This window comes from Oikopleura dioica, chromosome 2 (assembly GCF_907165135.1).
Source record: "Oikopleura dioica chromosome 2, OKI2018_I68_1.0, whole genome shotgun sequence".
Lineage (NCBI taxonomy): Eukaryota > Metazoa > Chordata > Appendicularia > Copelata > Oikopleuridae > Oikopleura > Oikopleura dioica.
In genome coordinates, this window is record NC_137292.1 from 11,344,019 (window position 1) to 11,366,782 (window position 22,764).

At 42.2% G+C, this 22,764-nt stretch overlaps 7 protein-coding genes across 9 annotated transcripts; 1 reads left to right on the top strand and 6 right to left on the bottom strand.

The window, feature by feature from the left end:
• Window positions 1–15: 15 nt before the first annotated feature.
• On the bottom strand, window positions 16–2,139 carry LOC145696306 (neuronal PAS domain-containing protein 2-like). Its single transcript, XM_081773320.1, has 7 exons — window positions 1,817–2,139; window positions 1,211–1,774; window positions 728–1,151; window positions 462–684; window positions 310–415; window positions 184–265; window positions 16–142 (listed from the first exon to the last, which is right to left on the bottom strand). Exons 1-7 carry the CDS (start codon window positions 2,073–2,075, stop codon window positions 55–57), a joined length of 1,746 nt encoding a protein of 581 aa, XP_081629446.1. The 5' UTR covers window positions 2,076–2,139; the 3' UTR covers window positions 16–54.
• Window positions 2,140–2,514: 375 nt separating this feature from the next.
• Window positions 2,515–3,371, bottom strand: LOC145699371 (uncharacterized). Its single transcript, XM_081776642.1, has 4 exons — window positions 3,207–3,371; window positions 2,974–3,092; window positions 2,760–2,928; window positions 2,515–2,718 (listed from the first exon to the last, which is right to left on the bottom strand). The coding sequence occupies exons 1-4, from the start codon at window positions 3,207–3,209 to the stop codon at window positions 2,554–2,556; spliced, it is 456 nt and encodes a 151-aa protein (XP_081632768.1). The 5' UTR covers window positions 3,210–3,371; the 3' UTR covers window positions 2,515–2,553.
• A 463-nt stretch (window positions 3,372–3,834) lies between these two features.
• On the top strand, window positions 3,835–5,399 carry LOC145698259 (guanine nucleotide-binding protein G(i) subunit alpha-like). The gene is made up of 8 exons (XM_081775460.1): window positions 3,835–4,134; window positions 4,178–4,274; window positions 4,336–4,447; window positions 4,492–4,620; window positions 4,661–4,790; window positions 4,831–4,984; window positions 5,027–5,151; window positions 5,195–5,399. Exons 1-8 carry the CDS (start codon window positions 3,859–3,861, stop codon window positions 5,258–5,260), a joined length of 1,089 nt encoding a protein of 362 aa, XP_081631586.1. The 5' UTR covers window positions 3,835–3,858; the 3' UTR covers window positions 5,261–5,399.
• LOC145698260 (vacuolar protein sorting-associated protein 18 homolog) lies at window positions 5,400–8,713 on the bottom strand. The gene is made up of 8 exons (XM_081775461.1): window positions 8,567–8,713; window positions 7,777–8,487; window positions 6,829–7,731; window positions 6,453–6,759; window positions 6,097–6,406; window positions 5,868–6,056; window positions 5,671–5,829; window positions 5,400–5,629 (listed from the first exon to the last, which is right to left on the bottom strand). The coding sequence occupies exons 2-8, from the start codon at window positions 7,830–7,832 to the stop codon at window positions 5,541–5,543; spliced, it is 2,013 nt and encodes a 670-aa protein (XP_081631587.1). The 5' UTR covers window positions 7,833–8,487; window positions 8,567–8,713; the 3' UTR covers window positions 5,400–5,540.
• A 5,116-nt stretch (window positions 8,714–13,829) lies between these two features.
• LOC145696168 (PAN2-PAN3 deadenylation complex catalytic subunit PAN2-like) lies at window positions 13,830–18,163 on the bottom strand. Its single transcript, XM_081773162.1, has 12 exons — window positions 17,905–18,163; window positions 17,583–17,861; window positions 17,289–17,514; window positions 16,924–17,248; window positions 16,429–16,882; window positions 16,265–16,388; window positions 15,217–16,203; window positions 15,087–15,173; window positions 14,796–15,045; window positions 14,607–14,752; window positions 14,408–14,566; window positions 13,830–14,369 (listed from the first exon to the last, which is right to left on the bottom strand). The coding sequence occupies exons 1-12, from the start codon at window positions 18,139–18,141 to the stop codon at window positions 14,242–14,244; spliced, it is 3,402 nt and encodes a 1,133-aa protein (XP_081629288.1). The 5' UTR covers window positions 18,142–18,163; the 3' UTR covers window positions 13,830–14,241.
• A 25-nt stretch (window positions 18,164–18,188) lies between these two features.
• On the bottom strand, window positions 18,189–20,838 carry LOC145696169 (DNA topoisomerase 3-alpha-like). Of its 3 annotated transcripts, XM_081773165.1 has the most exons (7): window positions 19,949–20,089; window positions 19,838–19,906; window positions 19,712–19,786; window positions 19,543–19,667; window positions 19,301–19,499; window positions 19,098–19,252; window positions 18,189–19,052 (listed from the first exon to the last, which is right to left on the bottom strand). In XM_081773165.1, exons 2-6 carry the CDS (start codon window positions 19,892–19,894, stop codon window positions 19,115–19,117), a joined length of 594 nt encoding a protein of 197 aa, XP_081629291.1. In that variant the 5' UTR covers window positions 19,895–19,906; window positions 19,949–20,089; the 3' UTR covers window positions 18,189–19,052; window positions 19,098–19,114. The 3 variants fall into 3 exon arrangements, with proteins under 3 accessions (XP_081629291.1, XP_081629290.1, XP_081629289.1); XM_081773164.1 differs by having other exon boundaries at window positions 18,189–19,252; XM_081773163.1 differs by lacking the exons at window positions 18,189–19,052; window positions 19,098–19,252; window positions 19,301–19,499 and adding an exon at window positions 20,706–20,838 and having other exon boundaries at window positions 19,604–19,667; window positions 19,949–20,662.
• Window positions 20,839–20,982: 144 nt separating this feature from the next.
• On the bottom strand, window positions 20,983–22,696 carry LOC145698261 (DNA topoisomerase 3-alpha-like). The gene is made up of 3 exons (XM_081775462.1): window positions 22,557–22,696; window positions 21,470–22,505; window positions 20,983–21,413 (listed from the first exon to the last, which is right to left on the bottom strand). The coding sequence occupies exons 1-3, from the start codon at window positions 22,689–22,691 to the stop codon at window positions 20,983–20,985; spliced, it is 1,602 nt and encodes a 533-aa protein (XP_081631588.1). The 5' UTR covers window positions 22,692–22,696.
• Window positions 22,697–22,764: the final 68 nt, after the last annotated feature.

Sequence of the window (22,764 nt, forward strand, 5' to 3'; positions counted from 1 at the left end):
AAAATCAGCGGAAAGGCAAGTTTATTAGAATTAATGGGCAGTTTAATTTCAAATTTATTGAGGAGGTTGATGGGGATGATGCGGGTGTTGATTCTGTTGCTGCTGTTGGAAAAATGCGAGCTCGGCTGCATTTGGTTGTCTTCTGAAACGGAGAATAGAAACTGATTATTTGTTCAAAATTACCTTCCATGCTCAGAAAAATGTGCGGGTCGTGGTCCTAACGCGCCAAGTCCTTGAAGATTCATCCCAGCTAATGGATTTTGACCTGAGTCAAGATTAATTTAACAAGTTTTCTTGATAGGAGATTACCTGGTTGAAACGAATTAAGATTTGGAATCGGAATTCCCATACTCGTTTTGAGTGCATTTGGCATTGAAGCCAGACCAAAAGGTAATTGTCCCATGAGAGGATTTATCTATCGAAACATCTAATAGATCGATAAAGAAACAATGTTTTCGTACCTGCGCATTTGCATGCTGCTGCATTTGTTGGAGAACACTTGGATGCGGTAATCTTGCCGGTCCTGGCTGTTCCACTTTATGAGGCAATGAAACTTTTGGGTGCCCATTGTCTGGCTTTGGAATGGGATTCATGGCGATTGTCTTATCTCGTCGTTGGTAGATGTTCAATTCTTCTTTGACTCGCTTTAGCTCGTCCTCGTACTGTTGAATAACATTCATCAATCTGAAAAGACAGTGAATATCATCTGACAACAACGAATATCTACCTCGATTCTTTTTCCTTGGATTCATCTTGAATCTTTTTGAGCTGCTCTTCTGGTGTCTCGTTGCTCTCTTCCCCGATCTTTGGAATGCTAACTTTTTCCCCAACGCTGTCAATAGTGATTGCTGGTAACTGCATGTCTTTGATTTCAAATTTGATCTGTCCATTTTGGACTGCTGAACTAGTAGAGACTGTCTTCGATTCCGCAAGTTCTATTTCTTGGCGTTCTCGCTCCCGACGTTTTCTTTCTTTTGAAAGGTGAGCAAGGACGTCTTGATAGGTCACGACGAAGTGGGTAACGTTGATTGACTCTGCTTTCCGGCTCCACTGGTGGTATTGAACATAAAGGCGAGGCTGAACCCAGAGCCACTGTCGACCTTTTGTCATCAGTCTGTAAAGAGGTGCTTGTAGCTCTCCGCATTGCAACACTTAAAATGACCAGAGTTTACTTTACAATTGATTCGAAAACAAGAAAAAAAATACTTACATTTGCCAAAAGATTCTTCAATCTTCTCCAGATCATCAACATGAACTAAATCGAAATACGACTTCCCCAATAACTCCAAGCTCGAGTATCCTAAGGCTGAACAGCTCTTTCCTTCGACATGTACAAATTTTCCTTCCAGACTCAGGCGAACGGAGAATTCAGAGGCGTTTTTGTCAGTGATTGCAAGATCTTTGATGTAAAGAGGAGATGAGAGCCGACATATTCCAACAAAACAAGTGTTGTCCTCGGTGTTTACGTCTACTAAACTGTTGAGGCCACAGAATGTATTTTGAGTGAATCTTCTGAAAGTGCCCTTGAGAATACAGTGTTCAAAGTCATTGCTCAAATCCATCTCAGGATTTCCTCTTCTCAAATGACATGAGAATTGTACTTCGGACGATTCTAGCCCCTGGGGAACTGGGAAAGGCTCGACGTTATTGAGCATATGATTTTGTGAAGATTCTTGGGCTTGACCCTGAGAAAGCTTCGCAAAAATATCGCTCCTTTCGGCGTCATGGACAAATTGAAAGAAAGACTCGTTCATCAATGTCTCTGGCGTGTGCCCTAGAAAATGTTTTTAAAATTTTCTAATGATCTATAATTTACCTAAAACGGGTGTGATGTTTTCAGAAACATAAATGACCTGTCCACTTTTGCAGATGGCAATCAAGAATCCATCTAGGCTTTCAAGCATCAACTGCGAAAACTCAGCGTTGGAAATGTACGGAGGCTTCCACTGCTCTGTGACTTCTTTTTGCTGGGACGTCTGCGCGGACATTTCCTTATTACGTTTTAAAAACGAGATTGTTGCTTGAAGAACGGTCGATTTATCCATTTTACGGTTTGATCCTGCAACAAGAGTCATTAACTCATTGATGAGAATGTTGAACTGATCTCGACGTTTCTTTTCCGACTGATTTCGAGACTTGCGCTTTTCATCGGGTCAAAATGTTTCACTAACTTTAGATTGATTTCAAGCAACATATTCAGTGAAAATTTTGGCCTTTCCTTCGTCTTATCTTTTTCATCCTCATTACCATCATCCAGGTCGTCTCCCCAGGCCATATTATCATCGAAGTCCATGCATGCTTCTGTTTTAATATTCATTTTGTTATTTGCGCTTTCTCTCCGAAAAAATATCCCGGCTGAAATTGATTTGTGTGAACTGTTCAAGTAATTTGCCTCGGGGCTCGATTTCATTCAAGAAGAAAACGGGGATGAGGGAAGGTTCTTGATTTGAACGACTGGCGACAGAGTTTTCCCTTGGGAGATTGTAGCGCAAGAATAACTCGCTGAGATTGATGAAATAAAAGTTTATTTGAAGATCTTTCCGTAGTTGAGGGTCAATTAAGATTCGAATTATTACTCTCGTTGCCGAAAACGTAAGGTGGGTTGTTAGTCTCCAAGGAAGATCGGCGCATCTCGCAGGAAATGGCGAGGACCATGCACAGAAGAATGTCAGTAAGATAGATGATTTCGAGGATGCAGGCAGTTCTCTTTCGCTGAGGCTAGCGAACATGGTTATCAATAACTAGTCTTAAATTGGTACCTTAATTTCGTCTGAGTCCTGGTCGTTTTTGATGAATGAGATACCAAACAAAATTGTGATAATACCGTAAACACCAGAAAGGATGCACATGATGCTACAGGAGAAAAGTCCATCAATCCAATTATAAATTTCAGCGAAAATTCCCAAGCAAGCGGTCGTCATGAAAAACCTGAAAATTTATTTCGAAAGAAAATTAATGAAAAAAAATTCTTACATATTGACAGCATATCCGAGAATTGGAAGGAAATTTACGGTACCAAAACAACAAAGACGGCCTGAGATGAAAATGCCGACGAAAGATAGAATAAGGAAAAGGACAGAAAGAGCCAAAATCTAAAATCAAAATTTAGTTTCGTCAAAACTCATTCGTGAAGAATGTCCTGTCTGAAAAGAGTGAAACAAGCACGTGTTTGCCACGCCTTTTCATCCCTCTTCGTTTGAACTTACCATATACGCCCATGTATCTCTCTCGTCAGGAACAAGGGGTCCGTCAAGGTCAAAAATCCTGGCATCGTTAATATTTATTTCTTATTGAGTTGTTTGTACGCTTCAAGAGTCTCTTTTCTTTCCAAAGGGGAATCACAAAGAAGGGCTTTTGTGCTGCTTTTGCTAATCCAAAAAATGCAGAGACTTGCGTACTACCTCTCTGCTAGTGTTGGCACCTGACCCTGAGTTGGAAGGAGATAAATTCTTTCGAAATAGTAAACACCATCAGCTGGTTATAAGTTATAACTTATAACTGGTTAATAACTAATAAAGGAATATTAATATCCATTAACGGTTGTGATAAGTTATCAGTGATAATATTTGGCGGGTAAGAAATCTTTATATAAATATAGCAAATAAGCTTATGCAAAACATAGTAACTGTGTAAGAGTATCAAATAGTATTATTCGATCCGTGAGTTTTCTAGTAGGAGCCAGTGTTCCTATCGATCAGATAGGCATGTCAGCGCTTCAAAATCCATGAGTTCCGTCCACTCGCCATAATTCTTTGCGAGTGAAGCGGGCACTGGACGATCGGTGAAAATGGGCTGTAGTCAAAGGTAGAGCAACTCTCGATAGAAGGAAGCACGTCCGAATTTAGAGAACTTAAAAATATGGGATTGAAGTTTTGGAAAAAATTTAAATCTAGCACCCACGAGAACTTTGCCAATGTCAAGAGCAAGAAGATCGAGCAGGAGCTCGAGAAGGAGCAGCAGACGATGAACAAGACCATCAAGCTTCTCATGCTCGGAGCTGGAGAATCCGGAAAATCGACGATCATCAAGCAGATGCGAATTATTCACGCGAACGGTTACACTCCGGAAGACTGCGAAAAGTACCTTCCAGTTATTCTCTCCAATATGATGTCCTACATGATCACAATTATCAAGGTAGGGCAAGCTGAAATAGACAACTTGCAATCAAAGTTTTCAGGCTATGGAAGGACTGAACATCTCTTTCGAAAAATTCAGCAACGGACAAGTAGCCGAGCAGTTCATGTCCCTCGCTGGAATGCTGAGCGAAGGAAGGGGTTTGAAAATTGGCATGGAGATTTCGGAATTTTTATTGATTTTGAAATAACCCTCGGAAAGGCACTGTAACAAGAGATATCTGCCATCTTATGGTGAAGCTTTGGAATGATGGTGGAGTCGCAGAGTGTTACAGAAGAGCTCGGGAATATCAACTGAACGATTCCGCGAAATAGTGCGTTTTAACTATTGAGATAAAAAAACTTATGCACCTTCAAGTTACTTGGATGAAATTGAGCGATTGTGCGATGCAAACTACAAGCCTACCCAACAAGATGTTCTTTACACTCGAGTCAAAACTACAGGAATTATAGAGACAGAGTTCAAATGCCGGGAGTTCACATTCAAGTATTTTAAAATCAATATTTCTACTGCTAACAATATCAAGGATGTATGACGTCGGAGGACAACGGTCAGAGCGAAAGAAATGGATCCACTGTTTTGAAGGTGTCACTGCCGTGATTTTCTGCGCCGCTCTTTCTGGATATGATACCGTCCTTGCTGAGGATGAAGAAATGGTAGGACCGTTGTTGATTCCTAGGCTTTGATATTTTTTAGAACCGTATGCACGAGTCCATGGCTCTCTTCGACTCAATCTGCAACAATAAATGGTTCGCCAAGACATCCCTCATCCTCTTCCTAAACAAAAAAGATATCTTCAAAAGCAAAATCGTCAAAGTACCACTTACCGTCTGCTTCCCCGACTATGACGGTTAGTTTAATTGAAAAGAAGAGGGACTAGAGATTTTTTCAGGCCAAAATACTTACGAGGAGGCATCAGCTTTTATCCAAATGCAATATGAAGACTTGAACAAGAACAAAGAAGAGAGAGAAATTTATGTCCACAAAACCTGTGCTACTGATACAAACAATATACAAGTAAGTCAAAAAATCTCTTACGCTTTATCAAAAATTCCTACAGATTGTGTTCGAATCTGTCTCCGACATCGTCGTCCGAAACTATCTGAAAGACTGCGGTATCTTCTAGCAACCGCTAACGACGATTCAATGTATAATAACAGCTCCATTGAAACTCAATCAACAACTGCGCGACCTGATTACCTGCAATTTAACAAACGATTTTTCGCATGCGCTGCTTTTGCAGCAATTTTCAAAAATAAATAAAGCAGATTTTATCTTGCCTTTATTAAATATGCATTTATGAAGAATCGCGTGTTTTATCTGTAAGCAGCAGGAGATGAAGAATAAAAGACGGAAAGTTGAATAGGAAAATGATGTTTTTGAAAACGTGAGTTGAAAAATCGATTTTACCAATCTTCCAGCGCGTTGGAGCTGACCAGTGGCACGTCTATAGATTCCACCGCTTTGATTCCACAGTAAGGGCATTCATCGGCAACTAGAACTCGCGAAGCTGTTTGGAAAGAGAAAGTAGGTTACCTAAGTCTTCGATTTTCTGCCGAGTCGATGGACTTGTCTTGTTTGAGTTTAACTCGCTCAAGAGAGCCTTCAATTCAGCTGCCTTTTTAGGACATTTAGTCCCAGAAAGACATTCTTTGACGGCACAGGATGTTCGGAAATTATGGCCGCAGTGAAATACTAAGATAATGCTGACAGGAACTTGGCTGTTATTTTACCTAGGAAAGCTGAGGAGAGGATCGGGAGAGAACAGGATGTACAAAGATTCTCGGGTGTCAAAATGTAGCATTTTCGGTTGAGATCTTTGATATCTTGACGAATTTGACGAGCGGAAATTTGAGTTTGTTGAAGTTTGTCTTGATACTCGTCGATTTGTGCAGACACAGAAACGAGAGATGAGCATAACGCTAGAAAATCGTTATCAAATGCTCAAGTGAAGAAAGATACCTTGTTTGAAATGGTCGATTGTCGCGAATTCGGGAAAGAACTTCAGAACATCGCCCACATTGACCAACCCTTCGGATTCCTTCAAGATTTCGCCCGTCGCTGCTGGATCTTTTGAGATTTCAGCTTCTGCGATATGCATCCAGATAGATTTCAGACTAGAGTTTGGCACATCCCCGGCGTTCTTTGCTCGATGAGCGAGTTTTTTAGCTAGCTTCCCGTTTGAATTTGATAGTGCTAATTTGACGGCGTCTTCCCAGCGGCCGGATTGAGTGATGAGATAGCACATTGGGATACAGTTATTCGAAAAAGACTAGAAAGAAAATGATTATTCCAAGGAAAGGAATAAGGAAACAGACCTCGAGGCATTTGAAGGCAAAACTTAGGTCGCATTGTAGCTTCTCATCGCCTTCCAGCTTCTTCACAATGTAATCTTCTGCCTTCTCAACATCGACCGAGCATAAAAGCGACAAATGGAGATTATGAATCTCTTTAGACAAGGCTTTCATATCTCTTGACTCGATATATTGAAGAACAGATGCTCTACAAGTGACGGATCGGGTTGAAGAACTGGCCATAACTTCGAGAAGCTCTTCTGGATTGATAAATTGACAGGTTTCCCACGCAGCGCAGAGCTTTTGGGGAACATGCGGCAGTAAAGATGAGCTTTTTTTAGTTTCTTTGGGTGATCAAAGAAAGACCAAAAGTAAACTGGAGTAGAAACTATTCCTGAACTTGTAGAACAATTTCGGATCATTGCATTTTTCAAGCGTTTTCACCGCCACTGGCCAGTCTTGATTCTGAAGCGAGTTGGAAATAATCGCTTCGTAGTCACCAATCAAACTGGCGATCTCTTGGAAGTCTGAAACTGCACCGTGCTGCCGTAAAAGCGAATACAAGGTCTCTTTCATTGATAAAATCGTCGGTCGAGTAGCTGGATCGTTTATGAAAGAGAGGAAGTTCTGCCGATGGTGTTTAACTTCCTCAGCTGCAGGGCCGTAAAGGTCTTCGGTGTCTCTCAGCGACGTCAGATAAAGTTCAAGAAGCCATCCAATGATAAAGCCTTTCTCGCTGATGGACTTGACAAGTGGCAGTCTGTGCTTGAGAAAGAAGATAAGAGCTTCCTGTCTCATCGAGTTTTCCTGGATCGACAAGCTTCCATTAGGTAAAAATTTAAGCGCGATTTCTGAAGTCAATTCTTCCGTCTTCGCGTAGATCATCGCCGCTTCTCGATAACTCGCAGCAGTTTTCTTTTGATTGTTTAAAAGATGTTCTGCTTGCGCGACCATGATTTCGTTTTGCACGAGTTTGTCGTCTTTGCAAAATTTCTTTGCTTCGTTGAATTCTCCAAGATCGAGATAGATTCTCCAAACCGATCTTCCTTCATTCTTAACTCTGAAAATATAGGGCGACTCGGAAGAGAACGCCCACGGAGAAACATCGTAGTTCGACATCACGAGGCCACGCAGAGGTTCTTTCTTCTCAAAGTGATCGACAAAAACTAGTTGGTTGTTCAGCAAGCATGTGGCCGCGATACAGGTAGAATGAAGGGTCACGACGTGGAATCTGGTGAGCGCTAGGCCGTGGATAGGGCCGGTTTGCCCGTGGCCTGTGATTATTTTGTTGTTAGTTATCGTTCTGAAAGAGACTTTACTCATTTATGGACGAAAAGTGGTGTCCGACCTGTTTCTATCTGCCGAAGAATTGACTTCTCCGACAAAAACTTCTTGTCCAGACATGCAAGTCCAAGCAAAAAGCCGCGAATCGTTCTCATTCGGTATCGGAGTCACCACCAATTTCGACTCAAACGTCCCATTAGCTGGAAAATTAATGACATTGACGCCTGCCGTGTAGCCGGAGAACACTTGATCGAGAGATTCGACGGCGTCAGTTCCGATGAAATGGATGAGATTTGAAGTCGTTGCGGCTAAAACGACGCGGCGGGAGTTTGAAGAGAAGGATTTCTTTCCGTTGGCTTCGAAGGTGAAACTGGAAATGCCAGTAATGGGCGTTTTTCTTCGTTTTGAAAGTGCACCTTAACGGTGGTCCCCATCGAACCACCCTTGAAAGACCAGTCGCTACTGTCAATCGAAAAGCTGAAAATCTCCCCGCCAGAATTACCAGCAATAACCCTCGACGAGCTTATCCAGCTAGCCGCTGTGATTGACATATTCTTCAGTTCTTTGATTTGTTTCACTCGATTCGAGCTCAGAGTCCAGAGAAGAGAGCAGGGCATGCCATTCTGCAGCACAGAGAATATCGCCGCTTCGCCTTTTGGATCTGGCCAGAAGTCGAGGATTTTTCCATCTGATCTGACGATGTCGATTTCCTTCGTATCGTTTTCAGCGTGAATATCGATTCTGCGTAAATGGCGAGAACGGGAAATTATAAACGCTTTCTATTTCGTGATTTAGAAAACAGGGTCTTTGGTTAAAATAATGTAATCACTTCATTAGATTAAATTTTAAATCACATTCCTGGTCGGCAACAGCAAAATCAGTAATCTCATCCTGACTTCTGAAATCAATCTTTTGCCTTCGAAAAATCGGCCCTTCGACCCCCATCTTCTAAAAACCACGTGTAAATTCCAGAATGAGTATTTTCACAAGTTCAGTTTTTCTTTCGCTTCTCTTGAAAATTGTAGCCGAAGAATCTCACAAGCGAGCGCTTATTGGTCCGCAGCGGAAAGCCACCTCAATGTGAAAATTCGGCCTATGTTTGGGAATAACTATTGCCTCTTATGGTCCCTGGCAGGGACTCTCTTGTACCAAGGCTACAAGCTATATAATTTTTTTATATAGGCTTTATTCTTACAGGAAAAGATCGTTTTTAAAGGTCAGTTTATTTTCATTTATTTCAATCAAATGGTAAGTTAGTTACAGTAACTAGTTAGTCTAACAGTCAGACTCTAACTATGAGTCAATCTATAGCATGTAAATTTTTATGTGTCCAGTAAAGAAAGGTCCATCTTCTTGCATTTTGCAGACTATCTGCAAAGTATGGAACTGTCGTTTACTTCTTTTCTTTTTCTTTCTAAAATTTTGAAGGGTAAAGGAAAAACATCAAAATTTTCGTACCTTCTGTTCCATCAAGGAAATTCTGATGGCACATTCAATTGCGTCGTCGTCGAACTGGTTCGGATCGGTCTTCATGCATCCTTGCTCTTCCTTTCTCGTACTAAGAACAGCTCTCCTTGCCATCTTCGTAACACGACGGGAGCTGGATTTGCGAGCCTTCGATAGGCCATTTGGACGGGGTTCCTAAGATAACGATGAGTATCTCCTGTACTGTACAAGTATGTGATGATAAAGTACTGCTTGAAGCAAGCAAGAAACTGACATCACCTGCTGAGGAGGATTCTGTTCCAATAAGCTGTTCCTGATAGCAGTTTCGATATCGATCCGTTTGAATCCGTCGGCATCTGTTCCTCTAAGGATATTTTTCGTCGTTTTTCCGGTTTGTTTATCCCGATGACAGCATCTCTTGCCGCCCTCGTTACTCGCGAACTGCTGGATTTGCGGGCCTTTGACGGCATATGGAATGCAGACGATAATCAATGAAGAATTAAACTCGAGAAAAAGTAATTGACTGTTTCGGAAATTTCGAATAAGCCGTTTTTCGAATGCGCTAGTAGCGTCAAAAGATAAGATCGTTTAAAAGATTTTCACTCTGATGCTTCTATAAGAAACCAGCTGCTGGTTATAAGCAGTCCTTATCCGAATAGCGCCACCCACAGCGGGTGATTTACGATATCTTCCAGTAAATATGGCCCAAACTAGGATATTTGTGACCGCAGCATTACTTATTTGATCGTAATCATTGTAAAAGAGCGATGGTTTTTCTTTTTCAAAGACATCCCGCAAAGCTAGTGGTTCTCATAGGAAACTCAAGTTAGTAAAGTGCTCACGTTTACACTTTGCTAAATTTGTCATGAAGTCTCAAATTAAAACCGGCAACATTTCGGCCAAGATCAACAAGGACATCCTCGAAAAAAAGTACCAAGCGCATGGCCGCCTTCGTGTCTTTCTTATTTCAAGCGCCTCAAGTCTCATCAATTTGTGATGATGATTTTCTAATTAAAAAGTTATCCCCTGTACCACAAAGATTGAAAGCGTACATGGTTTCTTTATGCTTCTTGAATGGCGAGTCGCTCTACGAAAATCGCTTTTTACTTTTCTTTGAGTCAAATATTACTTCATTTTGGCCAAGTTAACAGTGAGAAAACTCTTGAAGTGAGATTGCTGGTGAAAGTATCAGAAGAACTAGACACAAGGTATGATTGAACACTCCGATTGAACTAAATGCAATATGACTGTAGTGACGGAAAAGCTTTCGTGTCATTTTTCGAAGATGTTTTCGCCATGGCTTCGAATGAAATACGCAGCAGAGCTTCAAATGTGACGATATCATCTGTTACACTTTCTTTTCCTTCAAAATGGAAGAATATTCTCAAAAGTTATAGTCCGGACAAGGTTCTCAGTACTGGCTACAAAACTTATCATTCCTCAATCAGCATCATCCCTGAAACATACAATGCTGGTTCTTTGGAATTCTCAGAGCTTCCAATTTCATGTGGAGTTAAAGGTTCAGCGATCGAATTGCCTGGCAAAAATTTGCCTAAGAACGAGAATGATTATGTCTGGGAGTTGACGAGAAGTCTGGCTCGACACTTATGGGGAGTCTATCCAGAAAAAGACAGGAACTTAAAATGGGATGAGAGAATTCTTACTCAATTCAATCAAACGACCCTTTCAAATCAAACAAACTACTGTGGAGGTCAATCAATTGTTGAGACGATTTTGTCCCAAGTTTCGTCTGATTCTAGTACGTCTCGAAGGCGGAGTGGTGCCCTGGAAGAAGTGCCGAAAACCGACATAAACTTTATAATTGAAGATGAAGCCTTATCGACCGTCAATTTCATCATTGAGGGAAGATTTAAATCAACTAGAAATTGAATAATTTAAAAGTACTCAATTTTGTGAATAGGGATGATTAAATCTTGAATGAGACCACGATTATGGATGATTTGGCGCCATACCTAAAATCTCTTCTTTTTACAATGCGAGGTATAAGGTTGAATTTCATCGAAATTACGGAAGGTAATCGACTGAGCACGATCGACTTTGAAGGCTGTTCAACAAATTTTCTTTCTCAGCTACCGAAAAAATCAAAGGCCAGTAAAAAAAGAACTCCAGATCTTGTAAAAATGCTTGAATACATCGACGGAAAATGTGGGGATTTCGTGATATTTGAAGTTGGAGGATTCATTGGAGTGGATTCAAATGTATTGAAAAAAGTGATGAACATGGGCTGTAAAGTTAGTTGGGTGTCGACCCCAGAAAAAAGAGAGATATCGTCTTACGGTGGAGAGATGAGAACGACGAAACTTCGAAGAATTGTGGAAGCTACAGGAGGAAAGAGCTTTCAGTTCGGTGTCCACGGAACTCAAGCTGGAAGTAAGCAGCAACGAAGAATGATTCCAAATTTTAGTTTTGTTACGCCCATTCTCGGAAACGTTATAAAAGGAGAAGACCATGTCAAGCTACTGGATTTTATTGATTTTGATCCTGAACGCGATGGTAGTCGACAAACTCTGCGTTTCATCGCTGAGAAGAAAGATATCATTCAAATTCAAATGCGCCTCATTTCTGATATCGAGGACGAAGTTTTGCTTGAAGATTATTGTTTGAAATATCTATCCGTAAATGTGACCGACGATGAATTTCTGAAACTTCACTCTGACCCCGAATTTCTCATCTACACTTACAAACCAAAAGAAAGAAAGGATTTCAATTCTTACGATTCGGAGATCAATTTTGACGTCTGTTTCTACAAAATAGAGGGATTTATGGGACCGAATTTCCAAGTTCAAATCGCTGTTTATGCCCTTCACGACGAGTCAGTCTCCCTGTTGAAACCGAAAGCGCGCGTTTTGTATCATGTAGAAGAAAACAAGGCTCCAATCTTTGCTGCGAAACCTGAGAGCTTCCCCGAAGCTGTTCCAATATCTTTCATTATTACATCGCTCAACAATCCGAACTACCGCACCTGCGATACTATGAACAATTTGGCAACGTATCAAGACTTATTCTTAGATGATTGGTACACTGGTCTAACAACAGGTTTGAGTTGCTCGACCTTTGATAGCGAAGGGTATTGTACTGGATATTTCATGGTGGAAATCTATTTCAACAGGAGGGGCTCCTATAAACATATCTAAAACAAGTTGTATCACAAACACAGATATTAGAGCCCCTATATTCAGAGGAATCAATACGTTCGACTGTCGGATATTCTTGAATGAGTCACCTTACCAACCATTCATGAAGGTGGATATTGGGATGCTTGTGAGAACAGAAGGGGATTGTTACGGTGGTGGAAAACTTCTGAATGCAAACAAAGAAGAACTTTGCTTCCAGAAGGCTGAAAATTTTATATCGGAAACAGAATCATGCGTGCTTCCGACTATTCATGAAGCTCACTTGTTTACTAGTGAAGCTAAATTGCTGGAACATAACTTTGTGGAAGATTACAAAAGTAAAGGTTTTCATGTTTATTCGTTAGTATTCTAATCTTAGACATTTCTACACTAAAACGGACTATCGAGCTGCAGAAAAGGGGATACAATGTAGAATATATGATCCGATAGAGCCTCTAAAAGGTTCAAAAGTTATCAATTGCAGTATGCTGGAAGATGCAGATAAAAGCGAAGACTTTATCTCTTGGTGCGTAAAAGGGGTCGAAGATACTTTTCCTCCGACAGTGCCACTCAACTTTATTATTCAAACTGAAGGAAATACTCAGGTAGTCAAAATATTACTGAATTTTATCGGAATTAATAGATGATGTCTTGGACGGCTTCTGTGGACAATTCGGATGGAGTAGAAATCTATGAAGTTCATCATGTTGACCCTAGATCAACAGAAGAAGGAACTGAACTCATCTATCGAGGTGATTTTGATGGCGAAACGACTCGATTATCGATCGGATCTGACGGAAGGATTGCAATAGAGGACTTCCAATGGTACATCAAGAACTCGAACAGATTTATATAACTTTCAGTCCTCCTTATTTCTCTGGCACTCTGGAAATAATATACGAGGAGCAAGTGAAGAACAATGCTTCAAGATTAAACAAGCAGATTGATGAAATTGTGGCAGAGTTTTCTCTCGCAAAAAGAGATTTTTACAAACTCGAGCCTGATAAATTTTCCATACTCAACGATCAAGCGAAGACCAAGTCGATGAAGCTCTCTGGGGCCGATGTTAAACTAATGATATATTTCGGCAATGGAACAGCTCTTTCGAGAACTGATGAAACCATCGAAGTAGTTATCCCTTTTGGGGAGATCTGCCTCTAGGAATGGAATCTTTCCTGTTAATTTTTTGGTTGAAGGTTTAAAGTTTCCAAATAAAGAAAATATAAAGGAGGCCATTTGCGAAATCGAATCTGGCAACGATCTCTGGCTAGCTGCGAAATCAATCGACAGGAATTCAAATGAGTCTCCATTCTCCTCCGCAGCTGTTTTCAAATATCGAAGATTTCATGTCAAGAGTAACGAGTCGATAGAACTCTCTGATGATGTCGAGACGCTGAAGATTGTTCTGGAGCAAAAGCCGAAGGGAATAGAAAATAGTGGGAACTTTTTCAAGGTACTTCTTATCAATAGAATTGATATTATATCTTCAACAGGGAATATCGAAAAATACTTGGATAGCGATCGGCTCTGTCTTTGCTTCAACAGCAATTGTACTGTTCGCAATCATCAAGTGCTGCAAACATGCATGCAAGAGAAGAAAAGAGAGGAAAAAGATTCGCGAAGAACAACAAAACGGGCGCATAACTGGACCATCATCGGGTGTACCGAGTACGAAATCGCCACCTACCGTTATTCGGAAGAAAAAGAAAACGAAGAAAAAGAAAGTTTTCAAAAAGAAAGACGGAAGAGTCAGTTCTGATGAGTAAAAATACTTGTGAATAAATTGCAAATAGCATTTATAAATACTTGCAATATTAGAAAGGATCGATTATTATTTTGAATTTGTATTGCAGTGGACACTGGACAGAAATATTGGGCAGAAGTGGATAAGGGAAAAAGTAAGGAAACAGAGACAGAAAAGGGAAGGAAGAACAATAGGAAAAGGAGGCTTATTCGAGTTGAACATTGGCCATTTTAATGTTGAGCGAATTGATGTCGGGAACTTTCCAGTCGAGGCGGCTGCCTTCTTCGTACAGTTTGCGAAGGGTTGAGAGGCGGAACTCCTGTGTCTTTCGACCTAAGACAAGATATCGCATGTAAATACTCTAAGCAAACCTTGCGAGGTGATTTCCAGGTATTTATTGTATAATTCCAACGCAGTTCTTGCGTCTTCGATAGAGTCATGGACGCCTTCTTGAATTCGCTTCTTCAAAAAGAACCACGCAAGGAATCGCAGTGACACAAGCCGCTTTCTTGGTAAGTGAAAAAGCGTTACTGAAAGAAAGTGTTGGTCATGTTCACTAAAAGCTTTTACCTGTGTCGATTATTTGATCCGGGCGAACATAAAGATTCAGCTCGGTAAAGTCATTTTGGAGACCATGGCCTACGAATTTGACGCCGACGTGGGCAAGGTAACGCACTTTGCAATATGTCGCCTTCAGAGTCGCCAGATATTTTGAACTGAAAAATAAGTAAGTTTGGGGAGGCTTGAAACAAAACGCACCTGATAGCAGCGTCAAGATCACCCGGCTGAATTCCAGAAAACTTGGTGAGATAGTCAACGATTTGCTCAGAAGTAGCAATGTAGTCATCAATGAAAGGTTGTCCAATTTTCGCGCCTTCTCCGCGAATGACAGTCACTCTAGCTACAGCTGAATGAGAGGGACGCACGATTGCGTTCGTCCCATCTGATCTCAATTCGGTTTCTTCTGCGTTCAAAGTAACAAATTCGCAGTCGAGCGCAACCAGTGTTCCTGGAAAGGATAAAGTGGAGTAGTATTTTGATGTTTACTACCTTTTTTCGGATGCTCATCGGGATCGAGAGGAGTAAATAGTTGATGCTCCTTCGTCAACTTTGAGATTGACTTGGTCGGCAATAAAACTTAAGGTCTTCTTGAATGGCTTTCCAAAAAATTTATTCTTACCAGATGAGTCAAGAGGAAAGTTGACCTCATTGGAATGATCTTTCTCAAAGTTCTTCCTAACAAAATAAAGCACACAAGGAGTAGAGTACGTCAAATCAAACGTAACAGCTTCAATGGCGGGAACGGGACTGATAAGCAAGTCATTGAAGAGGTACCACTGGTCCTTGGGCGTCATTCCTTTCATTTCGTGGAAAGACTTGGAAACCTTTACATGCGATATAAGATTTCCGATTGGGTTGCCAGACTCGCGGATAAAGGAAGAAGTTGCGTAGAGCTCGTACTCTACTGACTTGCCTTCCAAGTCTAGCACGAGATTGTGCGCAATCCAAGAATCCTTCCCCTCAGCTTTAGCGAGCTCTGTCTGCACTTTCCAGAACTCCTCATTTGCGGTAGAGTCGAGGTTACAATTCAGCACAAGAATATCAGGTAACGAAAGTGGCCGTCTAGTTTGCTGACCCATTTGATAATTTTGAGTTTCTTCGCACCAGCTCTTTGTGTAGATTTCAAGCCAGATGGATTTTTTGACGACTGATTCGAACGAAATCGCCGTCGTTTTCCAGTCCTTTGAATAATTCTTCGGATTGATCCAGTGATGCCAATCGATGTTGAAGAGAAATGAGCTGGCCTCATGACTCGAACTGTGTCCTGACTTGAATTTGGTTGTAACTTCCTGTCTTGTCTCGAAAAATCGCTGAACAAGGCTGGCTTCTTCTGCATCCGAGGAGGGCTTGAAATCTGTTGATGTTGATTCAGATGCTTTTCTGCTTCTATTTTCCTTTCGATCTTCATCGGAGTCAGCCGGAGCCGCTTTGCTTGTGTCAGTGTGAATTTGCTGCAAAATAAATCGATTCCAGCTTTGGATCAGTCGTCCAAGATTCCCGTGGCGACGAGCAACATCTGCAGAACCTGCTCCATTCGTAAGAACAAGGCGCAAGGCCGTCGCCTGCGGGGACACGCGGAAGCTGCGAAGAAAGTTTGATGCGGGTGCTTATCAGGCTTTTAATAAGCAGATAAAATGGAAATCTATTGGAAAAATTGTAAGCCCTTCCTGATCCTCCTTCTTGATTGTCAAGGAGATGGAAGAGGAATCCTAGCTCAGCAGATAAATCTGTCTCTTTCATCGAACAATGGCTTTGAAGCGCAGCCCTCAAAGGGTTGATAAAATAAAGCACCTATGAATATATTTAGTAAATCAAGTATTTTTTAAAGTACCTGAAGCATATTATTGCAGTAGGTGTTCGGGATATGAGGCTCCAAGCCAACAAACTTAGTCGTATTGTACTTCTGTATTTCTGACTGCCTATCCTCACTGGGTAAATGTGCAAAAGTCATTTCCACGGGACGGTATTTCTGGGGAGTTACTCCCTCGCGTGTGACGGTCAGGTGATTTTCGTCACCAAACTCGTTCGGGATAATGTAGGGCAATTGAAATTTCTTCATATTAACGGGCTTAGGAGCGTATCCAATCTTCTCGATCACGTTCATCGAATTAATGATTTCCTGATCAATTGGTCTTGGTCTGTAGGATTTTTTGACAGTCAATTCAGCTGGCCAATCGGACAGCAATTTCTCCTCCTGTTGCGGAAAGTGTGAAGGAATCATACTGAAGGGGGTACTCTCGTCAGTCATTGAGATCTGGGTGTACGATGTATTGTCGTGTTGAGGCCTAGAAAAATTGTAAGTGGCAGAAAAAAAACTTGAGTGTACCATTCAGTTTCCTGGTAGATTTGATTGAATTGCGGCTGCTGTCTGCTTGACCAAACGTGCACCAAACTTGTGCTCGTTCCGAACGCAACGGCTTGAGTTGAGCTGGACAAAGCAACAGATGTGAAAGTGCCGCCGGCTCCGTCCATTTTGTAATACTGGGCAGTGGGTGGAATAATGTCCGACGGTTCTACAATAACCAGATCGCCGCTGGATGAGCAAATGAGCAATTTGGTTGTGAAGGAAGGAATGAAACGAAGAAAACGAGGATCAAACTTTGGCTGGAGTGGCGCGGCCGGCTTCATCATTCGCAAGTCGTACACTTGTACTAAAACTGCGCTAGAATTCACTTCCAAGATTCTACGAACCGAATCTTGTTTGAACTTGGTGCATGCCACCGGGTCGATTGGCAGAAGTGGTTTCGGATGTGCCACAAGTGACGAGAAGATTGCTACAGACATCAAAGTCCGTGATCGCGTCAAAAGGACAAGAAAGAGTATGCTGGGTCGCAAGAGAAACTGGATCTCGGCAGTGAATACTACCCTTGTGATCAGCCGTGTAGAGATATCGCGTGTTTGATTGAGAAGTTCGGAACTTTGTACAGGTTCGAAAAGTAACTGGTCTTACACAGACTTATAAGACTCACTTTTCCTAACCTCTCCCAATGAAACTCCACCAGATTTAGAATCAATCGTCCGAAGCGTCCGTCCTTTCTTTGTAATATCTAATTCGAAAATCTTGTCGCACTTTCCGCCGACAAGAACGGTTGTTCCTGGATGCTGGCCATAGTGGAATGCAGAGCCGTTTGCAAGCTCTGCTGGACTGACCGTCCATTTGGCGATTCCGCCTCGTTGGGAAAAGGTAACGCTATTTGGCGCGAGAGTTAAAACTCCTTCACCAACGGAAAGGATATCACTTACGCGCTGATTCACTCCATGGACCTAGAGAGTCTTATTGATTGTTAAATACGAAATTGAGGGAGACCTGGAAACTTGTGTATTTGGTGAAAGCGGAGGAAAAGAAACTCGTTGCGTGGCCTGTGTCAAGACCAGTCCAGAGAAGTTCTTCTCGATTGTCAAAATGAAGGGCAGAGACCCCATTCGCGTGGCCTCCATCAATAACCAACGTTTGCAATTCGGCATACTCCCCCTCGGCTGTGTTACTATTGTAAGGCTCCGAAGAGAAATTTTGATAATCGGTGAAGCCTTGCGTTGCGTACATTTTGAGCCTCGTCAATCTCGATACATCTAAAGAATCCTATTTTAACTTCTCAATACACGGGCGCGCAACTAAGCGCTCAAAACACGGGGTCGGGTGAGGGGACCACAATGCATTATTCAGCCCCGCGCGGCGCGCAAAATTCGGATTGTCAGAAAGAGCGCTCAAAACTTTTAGCTTTAACTTTCGTTTGCGGCGGGTAAAAAGATAACAATTCATATCGCTGGAAAGCTTGAACACTCACCTATCAGGATAAACAATTACTTTTGAAAAACACTTTCTGGATTTGCAGCTGTAGAATGAAAGATGAATCCGATGCAAAACGCCACCACTTTTGAGAAAACATCCAAAATTTCAGAAAGTGGTTCGTTTTAGTCATCTTAGCTCACATTACAAAAATCAGGTCAAACGGATTATCACAAGAGAAATAACGGCGGCTCAAACTCGCCGTGGTCGGTTGAACCGACCACGTGTATTGAGAAGTTAACCGCCTCTACCGCATCCAGGGGCATTATGCGGCAAACGTTTTCCGTAAATAATAATAAATTTTTGATAAGAATGAATACTGTATTTATTGTCATGTCTAAAAGTCTTAAGAAAGGCGTCACCAAACATTAAGTTTGAATCAAAATATAAAAAGAATTATATAAATGAAGAAATGGTGGCGAGTTGCTAAACAACTCTAAGTAACTGTAGCTTTACTTTTGTGGATGAAATCAAGTCGAATGATTTTCATTTTTTGAAATTGAAACAGAAAGATTTAGCAGAAAACAGGCAACATTTGAGCGACATGAACGAAGTATGGAACCACTGAAGATTACAAATTTGATTTATCATTAATTTTGGAATAATTCCACGATACACAGAAGTTATTTCTTTTCAAGGTAAATTTCGGGATTTGCGAAGATCTAAAACTAGACTTTTCATAAATTGCAGCCTTCTCATAAATGATTTTTCACCAGATGAAGATTTTTGATCATTTCTTGACGGAATTCAAGGCTCGGGCTTGAAGTTTGTTGATCCAAGTGTTTCTAGCGTCGGAAAGGCTTTTCTCCAACTCCTCGATCGTGTGTTCCAGATCTTGATTTTTACATTGAATCTCAACCAACCGAACCTACAAAAGAATCGACAATGAAATCAACGAAGAAAAAGGATGATTTACTTTTGTCTGAGCGAGTTCCAGCTCGACAGCGCCATCTGAGACTGCATGATTTTCTGAAAAGGACGAGCGAGAGGAGCCTCCTTCTCCATTTTGCTTCTTATTCCTTTCGTTCAGCGCTGTCAAATCGGCTATCAACGCGTTTTTACGAAGAATATCGTTGCGGAGCTCGGAAGCGTCAGTATCCCTTCTCAATACTTCCCTAAAAACACATCGTTAGACAAAGAGAAGAGAGCGCGTCTGACTTTCTCCAGAGCTCCTTGAGTTCTTCATTTTCTTCCTTGAAGTTTTCGACTTGCTGTGAAAAGTTATCACGCTCGCGTCGTATTTCTTGAAGCTGAAGTCTCAAAGCATCTAATTCACGTCCCATCTGAAAGGCAAAAATCAAGAAGAATCACGCTTTGCAGTTCTTACTCTTTTCGATTCTTCCATTTGCTTGTCCATCTGTTTCTGGGCAGCGTTTTCCTTTTCGATCATATTTTGAACGAGCTAGAAGTACGAAAATTTAAGAAAAAAAGGGTTTAAAATATATTAATTTACCAGATCGCTTTCAAAATCGAGCCGGAGTACTTTCGAATGAAGCCGCTGTCTGGGCATTTGAAAAATGGCCTGAAATGCATTAAATCGAACTGTCAATTGGAAAGGTCCTACCTTCCCTGATTAGGGCCATCTTTTCTTACTGTCAGTGAAAGGGCGTTTTTTCCACATTCGCATTGAACATTGCCCGCAGCAGCTGCTGAAGAGCTTGGGCCGGGATTATTTCGAGGATTATTCGTCTTTTTTGGCGGATTTCTCGAACCATCTGCTCCACCACTGCCTGGCTGGACTTCATCAGCCCACTGGAAGTAGTTACATACTTTTGGGAAATCGCTGCAGACATAGAAGTCGCGATCTTTATTCGGACCATCTTTTCGCGTCGTTAGTTTTTTTGCTGGCTTGTTGCAGCCGCAATTTACGGCTGCTCCTCCAGAACCGCCTGGACCAGAGTCATGGTCGGATTTTCGTTTTTTTCCTCGCTGATTTCCTCCCCCACGTCCGGGACCAGGGCCTGGTGGTGGTCCTCCTCCACGTCGATTGTTCCTTGCTGCGTCCCCTTCTCTAATTGAAATTCGTATCACTTCTTTGAGCGTCTCATCGCATCCCAAGCATCCTTCGTACTCTCCTGTCATGTGGCTAGGCACGCTTCCAGGCTCGAAGCTCCATCTGACAACATAAAATCCAGCGCTGCAGTTGCATGCTCTCAAACGAGCTATCATCCTTCCACCGTTTGGTAAGAATCCGCTTGTTCTGCATTCTGGATAGCCAGTGCATGAAACACAAACGCTGCCATTTGGAATAGTTTTTACGACCATTGGTGACTGACATCTAAATCAAAGAATGAAGATATTTTTGACAATGTTTATCTTACCGAGGACAACGGGCGACAGCATCATCAGCTGGATTTCTCGGCAGTTCAAAAGGTCGATCATTTTGACGAGCAACGCCCATGCTCTGCGCTATGACAGCACCGAATCGATTCAAATTCTCTTCTGCCTTTTTATACGCCTCTCGATATGCGTTTACTTGCGCTCGAACTACTGCATCTCGCTGCTTTTCGCCATTTTCAATTTTCACCAGGTCCCTTTCCAGTCCCGATCGAAGGAGGTGATTCGCAAGTGGAATCGACAAATCTTCATAAGCACTGACTAGCCCAATTCCAAGGGAGACGGTTCGAATCGTTTTTCGCGAGTGAGTTTTAAGTATCCTCTTTGTTGAATTGTAGAAATGTGATCAGCGTGCGTAGCATCCGTTCCAATGCCATACTTGTCCATCAAACCAATCAAATCAGGTTCAGAAAGCAACAGTGGAGCAGTAGTCGTGCTCTCGATGAATTCCGCATTTGTGATGGTAAATTCCTCGTTGAATTGATACTGAGGAAGAGTCTTGTCTGACCATTTGTCGTAAGGATAAACTTCTAAGTAGCCTCTGTCGGAAATGAGCAACCCTTTTGCGGAGAACTCCTCTTCGGCAATTTCCAACTTGCACGTGGTCTCGAAGCCTTGTGCATCGCGAGAGAGACACGCGAGAAATCGACGGGCGATGAATTCGTATACTTTCGCTTCCGCACCAACTAATCCTTATTCAAGCCTTCAGAAAATGGTCAGGAGGAAATGATTTTCAAGTTCTGAAGGCCCTTTCCTGATCCTTCTTTGAGCGGATGAATCGGTGGATGCGCTTCGTCAGTTTTCCTCCCATTTCTCGGGTCGATCCCGTTTTGAAGAATCTCCGTCGCGAAGGCTCCAAATCTCGGGTCTCGCTGTTGCGCCTCCACCATCGGCTTCAAGTCCAGCGACTTAGGAAAAATATTCGTTTCAGTACGCGGGTACGAAATGAAACCAGTAGTGTAAAGTTTCTCGGCGATTTTCATGATATCTTTCGCTGTTAATCCTAGCATTCGCGCTTTTTTCTCGAGCTCGACTGTTTCTAGTGGAAAGGGACGCCATTTGGACTTCGGCTTTGATTCTAAATGCGTGACTTTGGCTCTTCCGCTTTCCTCGATTTCTTCGAAAATCGCCGCCGCAGCTCGCTCTGAGAAGAGCCGAACACAAGACCAGGTGAAAATCGTGTTCATTCCACCTCTGTTGTGATGCACTTCGATTTTCCAAAACTTCTCTGGCTGAAACTCCGCGATTGCTCTCCATCTTTCGACGACAAAGCCCAATGTTGGAAATTGACAACTCCCGAAGCTGACCAATCTATCTACGAGTGTTGGAAAGCGGTTCTGTAGGAATAACGATTGTAGTCGGGTGAAAGAAGCGCCGATCCTCAGATCCAGCTCTTGTCTAGCATCGACTGCTTCTGCAATGAGCACATTGAGCGGGACAAGATTCGCCATCGCTCGTCGAACGGCCGTTTGAGTGATTTCAGAAAACCTCGCTCGAAGGACACGGAGATTTCTGTTCGCTCGAAGACAAACGTCTCGAACCTCTGCACCGATGTTCTCTCCTTCTCTATCGCAATCGGTCCAGATGATGAGGACCGAGTGTGTTCGACTCTGCTGCTCCAGATTTTGCTTTACTTTCACCATGTCTTTTGTGACATTCTTTACGAGTGGCGCATCGAAGAGAGCGTCTGGCGGGGTCGAGCTCCAGCTCTTGTACTGGATCGGAAACTCGTAGTTTTGCATGTGCCCGCTTACCGAAGTCATCACAAAATCAGCCTGGTGTCCCTGGAACAAGACAAGTCACAATCAACGGTCAGATTCGGATTCGAAAGTTACCTCAAACATCGAGTAAAACTTATAGAGTCGGTTGTATTTGCTCGGCCCTGCTTCATTCCTCGCTGAGCCATTGCTCAATTGAGCTGCAATATTTTTTGCAGCGTCGTTCTTTTCTGCTACACAGAGAATTCTCATTTTATCATTCTAGCGAAAGATTCCTCAATTAGCAGTAGAGAAAAAATTGAGAAGAGCCCAATTCCCAAACGGT

Coding starts and splice junctions, on each gene's coding strand:
- LOC145696306 (XM_081773320.1), bottom strand. CDS start 2,075: ATGACTCTTGTTGCAGGATCAAACCGTAAAATGGATAAATCGACCGTT. Junction 1,775..1,816: donor AAACATCACACCCGTTTTAG/GTAAATTATAGA, acceptor AACATTTTCTAG/GGCACACGCCAGAGACATTG. Junction 416..461: donor AGCAGCATGCAAATGCGCAG/GTACGAAAACAT, acceptor ATGTTTCGATAG/ATAAATCCTCTCATGGGACA.
- LOC145699371 (XM_081776642.1), bottom strand. Junction 2,929..2,973: donor CTCGGATATGCTGTCAATAT/GTAAGAATTTTT, acceptor ATAAATTTTCAG/GTTTTTCATGACGACCGCTT. Junction 2,719..2,759: donor AGGACTCAGACGAAATTAAG/GTACCAATTTAA, acceptor CATGTTCGCTAG/CCTCAGCGAAAGAGAACTGC.
- LOC145698259 (XM_081775460.1), top strand. CDS start 3,859: ATGGGATTGAAGTTTTGGAAAAAATTTAAATCTAGCACCCACGAGAAC. Junction 4,135..4,177: donor ACATGATCACAATTATCAAG/GTAGGGCAAGCT, acceptor CAAAGTTTTCAG/GCTATGGAAGGACTGAACAT. Junction 5,152..5,194: donor CTGATACAAACAATATACAA/GTAAGTCAAAAA, acceptor AAATTCCTACAG/ATTGTGTTCGAATCTGTCTC.
- LOC145698260 (XM_081775461.1), bottom strand. CDS start 7,832: ATGTCTGGACAAGAAGTTTTTGTCGGAGAAGTCAATTCTTCGGCAGAT. Junction 6,057..6,096: donor AATCGACCATTTCAAACAAG/GTATCTTTCTTC, acceptor ACGATTTTCTAG/CGTTATGCTCATCTCTCGTT. Junction 5,630..5,670: donor GCAGAAAATCGAAGACTTAG/GTAACCTACTTT, acceptor CGCGAGTTCTAG/TTGCCGATGAATGCCCTTAC.
- LOC145696168 (XM_081773162.1), bottom strand. CDS start 18,141: ATGTACGCAACGCAAGGCTTCACCGATTATCAAAATTTCTCTTCGGAG. Junction 17,515..17,582: donor AATCTGGTGGAGTTTCATTG/GGAGAGGTTAGG, acceptor ACCTGTACAAAG/TTCCGAACTTCTCAATCAAA. Junction 16,204..16,264: donor CAATCAAGAAGGAGGATCAG/GAAGGGCTTACA, acceptor AAGCCTGATAAG/CACCCGCATCAAACTTTCTT.
- LOC145696169 (XM_081773163.1), bottom strand. CDS start 20,785: ATGGGCGTTGCTCGTCAAAATGATCGACCTTTTGAACTGCCGAGAAAT. Junction 20,663..20,705: donor GCTGTCGCCCGTTGTCCTCG/GTAAGATAAACA, acceptor TCTTTGATTTAG/ATGTCAGTCACCAATGGTCG. Junction 19,907..19,948: donor GATGGCCCTAATCAGGGAAG/GTAGGACCTTTC, acceptor AATGCATTTCAG/GCCATTTTTCAAATGCCCAG.
- LOC145698261 (XM_081775462.1), bottom strand. CDS start 22,691: ATGAGAATTCTCTGTGTAGCAGAAAAGAACGACGCTGCAAAAAATATT. Junction 22,506..22,556: donor AGTTTTACTCGATGTTTGAG/GTAACTTTCGAA, acceptor GTCTTGTTCCAG/GGACACCAGGCTGATTTTGT. Junction 21,414..21,469: donor CAAAGAAGGATCAGGAAAGG/GCCTTCAGAACT, acceptor GGCTTGAATAAG/GATTAGTTGGTGCGGAAGCG.